At 37.8% G+C, this 11,533-nt stretch overlaps 1 protein-coding gene across 2 annotated transcripts in view; it reads right to left on the reverse strand.

Moving 5' to 3' along the window:
* The window catches only part of LOC139962012 (putative receptor-type tyrosine-protein phosphatase mosPTP-1), an 89,477-nt gene extending 86,492 nt beyond the window's left edge, over window positions 1–2,985 (reverse strand). For both annotated transcript variants that reach the window (XM_071961807.1, XM_071961806.1), the window contains exon 1: window positions 2,245–2,985. In XM_071961807.1, the coding sequence (XP_071817908.1) occupies window positions 2,245–2,269 (25 nt within the window). In that variant the 5' untranslated portion in view covers window positions 2,270–2,985. The remainder of the gene's footprint in view (window positions 1–2,244) is intronic.
* Window positions 2,986–11,533: the final 8,548 nt, after the last annotated feature.

Here is an 11,533-nt window from a genome sequence, read left to right on the forward strand (position 1 = left end):
TTAAAATTAAGAAAAGCTTGATTTTCCAATTTAAATTGTTATATAACATTGAAATATCTTCAACAGTATTAAAAACTGTTTGCAAAATCACTTTCATTTTTAAGTAACATATATAATCATAGTTTACTTGAAGCTAACTTGAATCAGAGTATTGTTTTTAATTGTGTAAATTTATGGTTGCTTAAGAAAAACATCTTTTTGTTTAAATTTTCCTAGATTGCTACAGTCACCGAAAAATTACACCAATAAACGTATATGTTTAAGTTCTGCAAAGTTGAAATTCAAAAATTTGTAACCCTTTCATATGTGATGTTAGTAAAAATTTCACTATATATGGTGTTTGAAATTTTGTCCCTCAGTGATATAAAGCTGACATTAAATGATTTATCAACTTATGGAGTTACCATAAACTTGATTGGTTTGGGTTTTAAAAATGACTATATTCTTTACCTGTCTCCAGTCAACAGATGCACTCCAAAATCTACCTCTGCTTTTAATTTTTTTTTTAACATTGGTAGAGTTGCTGTAGAGTCATTTTACATTGAATATCTCTATTCACAAAATTACTTCCAATTTACTGTGCACACAATCAGGGCATTGAGTCATAACAGGGCAACAAAACAGCAATTAATACTGTAGAGCTACAGAAGAGATGACGGAATAGGCAGAAATTGATAAAGTCTGAATGCTGAGGAGGCTCCAGTATGCCTGCAACCAGGCTGCATCTAAACTAGTCTAAGTTGTGCTTCGGTTTCACACAACAGGTAATGCTGGTCTCGTGCTTTGAATATTATTGCTTTCTTAGCTTTATCGAACTGCACAATGACTCCTGTTCCAGGAAATAGGATGGTATTAACAAGCAGCAGATGACCTCATCAGTATATCAACTGACCACCACACACTGTGAAAACAGGAAGCAGAACCACCTGGATCTACAGTTTATATACCAGCTTGTTTAAAGCTGCCACAAACTGTATGGAGTTGTGTGTCACCTGATCAAGCCATTTAGCAGTACTGTATATCCCTCAATTATCATTTATATAGTTTTAACCAAGAGATGAGCATGGTTATACTATTATACTACAGGTGAAAATTTGGCCATTCCTCACCAGTGAGCAGTTTAAAGGGTGTGAAGACTCCCGCAAAAAGAAACGTCTAATGCCGGTAATTTGACCTAGTTTCGAATGAGGTGTAACAGAAGTGTTAAACACCACCATCGATCCCAGACAATTTACACACACAGCTTGCTACCGTCGGTATTAAATTAGACACTAGTGTACAGTCAGTACATACAGCTGCGGTCAATACCCACAACACAGTATACAAAAGATGCCTTTGATGTCAGTGAAGAATATATTGTATTAGTAGAAGTACTGTACTGTACATGTACAGTAGGCACAGAAATCTCAACTAACATAATTTCAACACTTTTACCATTGATCAGGACTAGCTTACGGATGAAAGAAAAAATTGCATGAAATCTTTCATAAAATGTTTAAATGGAATTAACAAAACCTCAGGTAACAGTTCTAAGTAATTGAAATAAATAATAGTCTAACAGTGACAATTATGGGAGTAAACCATTTGGTCTTGAAAGCGAAACAGAAACTACTTTAGACAAACATAACAGGAAAACTAAGTAGAAAGGGATGAACGAACTCAGATGCCTGTTTAATGAGTGCCCTTTCACCAAATGGGAGTAGTTCCAGAGACACTTGTGATTACGGTTACCATCAATCGGAATGGTCCATTTGTGCAACAAAAATATATATGTCCAGCTGGCATACTAGATTGTATTATCACTGTTGTTAGGATATATATGCAAACTTAAGAACCAAAGGATGCCTGTACTTACACACCACTATATACTGTACATGACCATATCGTTAGCATGAGATTAAACACAAGAACATGATTGATGAATATATTAGCACCTTGAGATTGGCCACCTAGTCAATAATACTAACACATACGTTAACTTAGCTGACATTACGTGATATAAGGATCCCCCTCCCCTTGACTCTTCCCCCAGGATGCAATGTCCCACTTTTCGACCACAGAAATATGGTAACCTGTAATGATCCAGGGTCAGAACTGAACATGAAACCCATGACAATGTCCAAGGCACTTTTAATCCGGGGACAGTACCTGGCCTGCAAGGGCATAACATATTAACAATATATATCTATGGTCTTGGCTACAGCCTACTAAAAATATGCAAAATAATTTGAAATGACAACTTACCTAAATAATATAAAATCCCTTTCATTCTTTGACTGGAAATCAATTCAGCACAGGGCCAATTGGTCTTCTGACTGCAAAATTACTGCCACTGCTAATCATGTGCTATGGGAATTTCAACCGTTTATGAAACTGAAAGCACAAAGGTTTTACGGTACTCGCAATTGGGCTTTGAATCTTTGAGTGTGTACTTGGAACTTAAAAGTGAAACTAGTATAAGGCTACACCGAGAATCAGTGTGAGGAAAAGTACTGAGGAAAAGCACTAACAACAATCATTGTCCATATCAAATTGTTAGATCCAAAACACGAGTTTAATCTGGGAAACCAATGACCATTCAGTTAGTTGTTTGTAGCCTGGACGTAAATATTCCGTACAGAACTAGTTGTGCGATAAGTGCTAATTATGATTCACTGCTCAACGCCTTTATTCTTCGAAGTGACTTCGGACTGGAGTACATAAAAACGTTACTGTTGTGTTACTTGCGTAGCCCACTTCATTACTAGTTTTACGGCTCCTTCATGACTAGATGGAAACTATAATGAAAAGACGAAACTTCTAAAATATGCGCATAAAATCCGCTTTCTTCTGATCCATTGCGATGTTTTCAATATTTAATTTTCTACAGGATAACACTGGTATTTCACAGTAAAATTTGGCTAGACTCTCAGTCTCAGTTCAGTGTTTTGGTGTAGGCTATATCGTACACACATAGTTCTCCTGCGAAGTAAGTACGTAACTGTAAATACTGGCCCCAAATCTAACCCGGAAGTGGCTTTTAAGTACATCCGCTGAGACAGCAGCCTTCTCGGCTAACCAGGGTTAACGCCAAAGTCCTATCTTTGGTGGTATCGATCAGTGATGTCTGGCACCGATGAAGCTTGCCAGCATTTGAAAGGTAGAAACTGCGTTTATGAAAATGATCCCCACTTTATCACGAGGAAGGGTTTGTTAGTGCATGTGGGCCTTTGCATGACAATATGGCTAATACGAGACCTACGAAAACTTATTAGGACCAGGCGAACCTGTTAATCTGTTTATTACAAATTATTCTTCTAGCATATAATTAATTTGCTATTACAAATTAGGAATTTGTTATAACAAATAATTCATATTAAATTATAACAAATAAGTAAATTGTTATTATAATTTAGACATTTGTTATTACAAATTACTGGGGGCAGTTATTACGATGACTGTCATGTTTATTTAGGTGTATTTACCATTGACGCGACGTCAAAACATTCGCAAAAGTTAGAAAATACACATTAGGTCAGCGTCCTACATTCATAAGTCCGGGTTAAAGTCATTACGCCTAACCAGTACTCAAGTTTGTGATCTTTAACAAAACACGAATGCAGAGGTGTAGGAGGCGGCCCCCGACAGCCCCGGCAAGATATTTTTGTAAAAATCCGGGCATTATGCTGATATTGTTTCGGGCACTGCAAAAAAAAACTGCAATAATCTATTTTCATGTGAGTCAGTAGTTCCGTAAACTGAAACTCAACCTCACTGTCATAGACTAACGTTCTATCTTGCCCGACTAATCTGACGTTGATGTTGTGGAGGTTTGACACAGTTCGCACTCCATGCTTTCCTTCTCTGTCCAACGACGATGCTATGATATAGGCTATGTATTTCTGTTGGAATTTCTTATAACGAGCTCTAGTTTCAAAAGATGAGGGGGATCTCACCAGTACGCCATTCCATATTGGTTCCAGTTATCGCTCAAATCATTACATCCCCTTATACCCACCCATTCCCCCCAAAAATCATTCATTTTCAGCGTACCGCATATTGAGTTTGCGTGAATATACTTGTACGATTATCGCAGAATTCATCACCACCGTGAAACAGTAGTAGCACCCCCCCCCCCCCAGTGGACCCACACAGTTTGTCCATGTTCAGAGGTTCACCCTCATCCATTTTTGTACATTCACTCGCCCAGCAAAACAAAAGGACATATTTGATGTGCTAAAGGTCTCGCATCACAACTAATTGTTCCATTGACTTACACACTAAACTCGTCACTTTCAAGACCTGCCAAAGCATAGATAGAAGTTTTCAACTAGCTATAGCTATAGAAGAGGAGCAAGTTTAGCATACTGAACCCCACCCTTCCATCTGCTCGTCCGGGAGTAATATCAACATTTAACCAAAGATTTTCTAAAATGGTTTATATCACCTTCGATCCTCCATATTTTCACACCATCTGTACTTTAAACTATGCTGTTTCATATAAAGGCAGAACAAGAAATGACGGTAACTGATAACATGCTTAAACAAGCTTTACCTTAGGTACTGTTACCCCCTTTTCTCTGACAATGGGTAACCTTTAGAGCGGATGTATACTCTATAATTGTAGTGCGATACCGGTACCTATACATTCAATAAATTCTGAGTAAACCGGGCTACTGAACGCGCGCCGAGGATTACTTAAAGCAGAATAAGAATGTCGATATTCATACAGCAACGATTAAAAACAGAAACAATTACATACACTTTTGGCCCTATATATTTCTAACGGTTACAGGATTATTCACCTACTGTACTAAATTTGTGTAATGCCGCGCATTATAAAGTTGCGTAAATTGCTGATGACGATAGACTACTGAACCCGTGCCAAACTGTTAATGCTGATTCATCGTTTTCAAGGTTATAATAAGTTAACCAAACATAATTTACATTCACGATCATTGATCCAACACCATTTTTTCTGGAAGCAATGTAAGGCATGTTAACTTTATTTCGAGCCAAAATTATATCATTCTAATCAATTGAGAACTTTTGCGCTGCTTTTTGAGCTGAATTAATTATGTTTGCATATATATATATATATATATATATATATATATATATATATATATATATATATATATATATATATATTGAAAACGTATAAATATATATATAGCAATACTGGATCGTGACAGACGGCAGTGTATAACATATCAAAATAATATTGCAAAAAATACTGTAATTATCCTTAATTAAAGTTGCCACTTGGAAGATAATCTCATTTTATGCCAAATTTTTGTTAAATGTTAATAACAAGAAGAAACCGTGTGGATTCCGTCACCAATATAGCATTACACATATTGAAGTCAAAGGCTTTGACGAGAAAATGTTATCGATACTAGTATTAGCCTCTTCCATTATTTGCATCTGCATTATATTTACATCAAAGTAAAGTTCAGCCTGCCGATTTCTTTTTTTTTTCAAAATATCAGAACCATGTCTAAGATTGATCAAGTGTCTAGCGTCATTTCAAATGAATCGGCGTATAAATGTCTTCGACAAGGCTGAACGGGTACTATATCATCTCAGAAATGTATCATTATGGTGTGACCTATAACGGTGGGATATAGGCCAAAAAAAAAATTAGAGGGCGGAATACCACTTTTGTTGTTTGTCTAAGACTGTTCCTCAGTAGCCTTGCAACATTACTGTGCTTAACAAATTGTATCTTTCAAATTATATTTCACGTGAGGCGTTAAACTTACTTAGACATTCATAAATTGAAACTAAATAAACATATAATGTTCAACTACTAACTCACTCAGAGGTTATGTGCTATACCTCCTACGCGGTTTGTGGATAAAAACCAGAGTAAGCTCTTTTTACAATCTTACATTGATCTTTACAAAATTTGAAAGCGTTATAAGAGACACAGTATCATCACTATTGTATGTTTGATGTATTTTAGATCCTCCTGCAAGCAGGAACTCGCGAAAAAGCCTCATTGGCTTATCAAAGCCGCAAGCTGACCGAAATCAGTCTCTTAGATTCCCCTTTAACGTCCATGATTATAAATTGTCAATTGTCAACAACTCTGTAACTGGACGACATAGTTAATCTTGGAGTGACTCTAACCGGGGACTCGAACCGAACCGGGGACTCGAACCAGTTAAAACGAGAAGGCAGATATTCTTCCTTTCTAATTAATGAACATCTAAAAGGCGAAAGAGGAAATGAGTGTACTCTTTTGTAACTGATGTCTCGCGTAATAATTAACTTTGCAAACTGAAACTGCGAATTGAAATCTCGCTCTTCTTTCCGAGAAAGTAATTGAAAGCACAATCGGTCTGAAGAAATCCCAAGAGATAAGAAAATTTAATTGTTTTGATTACTTGTAATTACCTACAAAGGAGGTTACAAAAGTTCGAAGTCCAACTTAAAGTGATTCGGGATAATATCAATACATCAAACTTGATATCAAACGTAAATAAGGAACATATTTCCATTCGTAATTTTCATCATCATTTGTTTCTTCGTTGTAAGCAAGGATCCCATCCGATTTTCTGTGCACGCAACAATCCAATATATGCAATATCCTTATATGTTTTACTTGCAAAACTTAATACAACGGGTTGGGCAGTAAGGCGGGGAGGGCATGAGCGGGCATGGGGGTGGGTAGAGTGTAGTTTACTATAGAGCGCCAGAGGGTATTAATCTGGCAATGTAGTCTATCATCTCGTGTTAAACGACCTGTTACACAGCGGGAGGACATTCCTTCCCAATTGGATTGGAGATGTGAACGTTCAGTTTCCTGACCTGAACAAGTGTAAACTCGAAACGATTGTGTCAACCTTGACTACAAATTTAACCTTCTCAACCCACTTATCCATTATACGTAACATATAGTTACAGGAATAAAATTATTTTTATACCCTAACACAGTAGTAAAGGTATCACATTAAATATGTGTAGGGCCTGCATCTACCGAAACGACCGTACCATTTTCGGAGAAAGTCCCTAAAAGTTACCGATATAATGTTGTTGGCATGTTTTTATATAGTTATGTTCAAAGTTACTTTTGATGCATGCATGTTGAAGAGGATGACATAGGTCGAAGCTACTAATGGTTTAAAACTTTAGGAGAATTGCATGTGATTTATGGCGTTCAGTTTTAGAAACTCGTTACTGAAACAGGAAGAGAGCAACGAGAGCTTGCAGATTGGTTGTGAATTAGGCCTACTTTGCTAAGCTTTCACTTGTTGTAGTTAAGAAACTCTTAACTGTTATGGTGGGACAATTTGTAAGTGATATGTTGGATCAAGCCATCAGCTTTGTACGGTGGGTAGGACATGTCAGTTGAAAACGTCTATCTATGCTTTAGAGACCTTGGACGACTTCAGTCAATTGAACTATAATTGCGGTATAGGACATCTATAAATCGGAAAGTGATATCATGGCAGTGTGGCGAGATATTCCGGTCCTGCGCCCTCTCCAGAGTTAAGCGCGCCATAATTGCATAACTGGAATCGATACGACTGAACAGATAAAAAGATAAAAAACAATAATAAGAGAAAAGAAACAACAAACAACAAACAGAACGACTGATAAAGCGTATAAAACTACACATTTTACCCTTAAATTTGGCCTCTTTAATCTGACGTCATTGTTTTCTAAATAAGTTTACTCATATACAACTTACACGACAAGAACTTTACTGTGTTGATTAGGTGTCAGCAAAAATGAATGAAAACCTCGAAAACTAATCGGACTAATGGACATGTATCACCAAAGGCAGCATTAAATTGAAAGGAGAAGAAAGTTGACATTAGTAACTTAAGTTACGTGTAACTTGCGTTACTGTATAAAATATATAACCAAGATCTCAATCCTTCCTAAGACCTAATAAGTTACAGTTATTTATACAACAATTACATTATATATATATATATATATATATATATATATATATATATATATATATATATCAGGGTTCTGCCGCTGCCGGTCGGCGCCGGTCGGGCCCGACCAGCACGCTGAATTACCGACCGCCACAATCTGCCTGAGTGACTTTTCCGACCGGCACTTTATTAACTACAAAATCACAACTAATTGTATTTTGCGGAGTTAACGTTTTCTACAAGAACATGGAAACAATATTTAGCATTGAGTTAATCATGCCAAGTGGCCTAAAACATGTGATTACAAGGGTAAATTTCATAAAGATGGCCATAGCAAGGGGCCTTGATATCGTGCTATGCGTGTATGGTATGGACTGTGCCTCGTGTTTCATGGGGTGTGCATGCGGAGGAGTCAGTTGGCTTGAGGTGTGTTTTACTTACCTACAGTAAATGTAACGGGAATATTTTACCTACTTTTCTTGAACGTCTAAGATATCATTTCGCATAACTTTACCGATCCTTTACTGACTGACCTAATTAATTCTAGAGTGGAACGAAAAAAGTTTACTCCATGAAAAGTTCCCTGGCAACGTGCCAAAAAATGTTAACAAACTGGTGTTAGACAGGGGATGAGCTCACAGTTGTTTGGCAAGGTACCTGGGAAATTCGCAGCACATGTACCGTGGTAGTTGCGTAGGGTTAAACACTGCAGTAATAAACGCTGTTCGAAGGTTCACTGCATGATATCGCGGAGTTGATCGGAGTTATTCACTAGTTTACTCTTTCAATGGACCGATTTCATAGGTCCGATGTTGAATAAATGAGAGAGAATACATAATTCATTATGATTCGTCTTTATTTGGGAGTGGACTCTCACTCACTGTCCATCTAAAATTATCATCTCAGCCTGAATGATTTATTTAATAGGCACCACCGGCTGGTCTGTACTCTGGTGCTCCAGATATTTGTCCTAACTTTTTTCATTAATTATGAAAAATTCCAGACATGAGATCTCATTTCAAAGCTGTCTACATGTGGCTCAGAATACTCGGGAAGGGCCGTTTCCGGCCATCTGGGGGTTTCCAAAACCCAAGATTTTCTTGTACGCTCCGCGCCAACCGATGGTGGCGCTCTGCTTAGATAGTCCTGCCGGCACTCAATCCATCCTGGCCAGAACCCTGATATATATATATATATATATATATATATATATATATATATATATATATATCAGGGACGTAGCTAAGGCCTGATGATTGGGGGGTGTGGTGGCTGAAATTCCAACTGGATGGGTTTTGGAGCCAGAAAATTCCGACTGCTGCCTTGTACCCCCCCCCCCCCCCGCACTAATCGTCAACGATACGGTCAGTGTCAGTCAGACACCCCATCTCTCGCGACTGCACTTATGTTCCGAACTTTTTTCGATACATTTGTACCTTATGGGGCAAAGTTTTTGCTTATGTTGATGGCACTTTTAAGCTTCCGTAGATTAGCATTGGTGTTTTAATTGTATACCGTAGAGACAATGTATACCCCAACGACGTAGCCAGGAGTTTGAAAGAGGGAGCACCTTTTGCGATTGATATGGGGGAGGGGTCTAAGGGGAGGGGTCTCCCCCTCCCCTTTGAGATATTTTTGAACAATTGAAGGTCCTTAGATGCGATCTGGTGCAATTTGTTGCCAGTTTCATCATTATCATATGATATCATATTATCAGCAGATTTTGTTTCCTGTTCGAACTCTTTTACATGTTCTTTTACATAATATACCAGAAATACATTTGACGAACTTAACTGATGGACAATATAAACTTTCATATTTTTTAAGACAGCCAGATGTGCAGTGGCGTAAAAAACAAATATTGTTATCGCCGTGTATTAGCAGTGTAATAACAACAGTTTTTAAACATATTTTTCGACACTGAAAGGGGGGAGCAGTCGCTCCCCTGCTCTCCCTGGCTACGTCCCTGTATATCCTGAACTTACTTGAAGCTAGCGAACAGGGTCGACTCACCCAATAGCAAAATTAATACATAAATTATCCGAATTGAAGCTGGCGAACGTTGTATTTTTTTTTAGAGTATTCAAAATCATACGAAGTTTTGTATGGTGGAGTATAAGGATCGCGAGATACAATTTCTCAATGTGACGAGGAAAACGTGGTAAATATGACTGATTAAAGGTCAATTTTGATCGAAAATTTTATGCCACTCACAAATTACAAGAACATATGAAAATAAGAGTGCGACAGTCAGAAAAATTAGAGTGCGACAGTCGGAAATTCCGAATTGAAGCTGTCGACAGTCGGAAAACCGACAGTCGGAAATTCCGACTGTCGCACTCAAATTTTCCAACTATCGTCATTTTTACCAAGATTGGGGGGGGGGTGAGACACCCCCCCACACCCCCCCTCTAGCGACGTCCCTGATATATATATATATATATATTCACTGTTCTTGATTTTCCAACTCGTTACGATTTTCATATATATATATATATATATATACAGTGTATAAATTTAAGAAATTTGAAGTGGTTGTCCCCAGGACAACCAGCTCACCAATTTTTGGTTGTCCTGCTGAAATTTTGGTCGTCCTGTAAAGCTATAGTAATTTATCTTCAGAAAAAAACTTGTTTGGGACTCCGAAGAAACCATGAATGTTGAGCAATTTCATGTAATCTAGATCAAATTCTGTGTATATTTTCTAATAATGCTGAATGTAGCAAAGATTGTGAACATTAGTTAGGTACATGATGTTTTGCTGCATGGCATAACGATACAATAACCACGTGGTAAGCTGTAGGTGCGTCATAGTACTGGTCTAGTGTTTCAGTTTCAGTAATGTTATTAGCGAAAAAAAGTTTGCGTCCCAGGGACGCAAGCCCTCGAAAAAGTTTGCGTCCTGTAAAAGAAAGCTTGCGTCCCGATCGAGCACCAATTACGTTTATTGTATGACCTACTGTACTAATACTAGTGTAGTATCACTGCCTATACTTTGTGAATTATACACAATATTATAGGGCAGATGGTTCAGTGTCTTAGCTTCGGTGTTTGACAGGGGCGGCCCGGCCGACTCCTTCCGCCCACCCTGCCGTTTAAAAAAAATACCCCCAGCCCCCTCCTTCATCCGCCCTTGTACTTCCCTACTCGCCAACTCTGTAGTAGCTCCATGCTCTGACCTTGCAGCGCTTTCAACAGCCAAACTCTTCAAAATCACTGTACCTACAGTGTGCATATCTCTCGCTAAATTCCACACTGTACTACTGCATTTACATAGGACTGTTCGAACTTCATTTTCAACTACAGTTGCGCAAATCTTTAAAATCTGATCCAACATTTATCCTGGGTTTTTTGCAAACAATCATCTGTGCGAAAATTACAGTAGGCCTATGTGAATAGATTTTTACGCAATGTCGATAAAAACATGAAACTTCAATGTTCTAAAATACAGAAGTAAGTTTACACACGAATGTTGCTCCAAAATAAACTTTACTGAAGCACGTGGTCAATTGAGCCGCGAAAAAGTTTGCAACAGAAACTACTGTGGTATAAATGCACATTTCACATTAGCAACTCTTATTGCAGAGAAAAGACATTCTGTGAGATAAAATATCCTTTCCGGATCAGATATGTAAGCTTCCCACAAAAGTCATAAC

Source organism: Apostichopus japonicus, chromosome 20 (genome assembly GCF_037975245.1).
Source record: "Apostichopus japonicus isolate 1M-3 chromosome 20, ASM3797524v1, whole genome shotgun sequence".
Lineage (NCBI taxonomy): Eukaryota > Metazoa > Echinodermata > Holothuroidea > Aspidochirotida > Stichopodidae > Apostichopus > Apostichopus japonicus.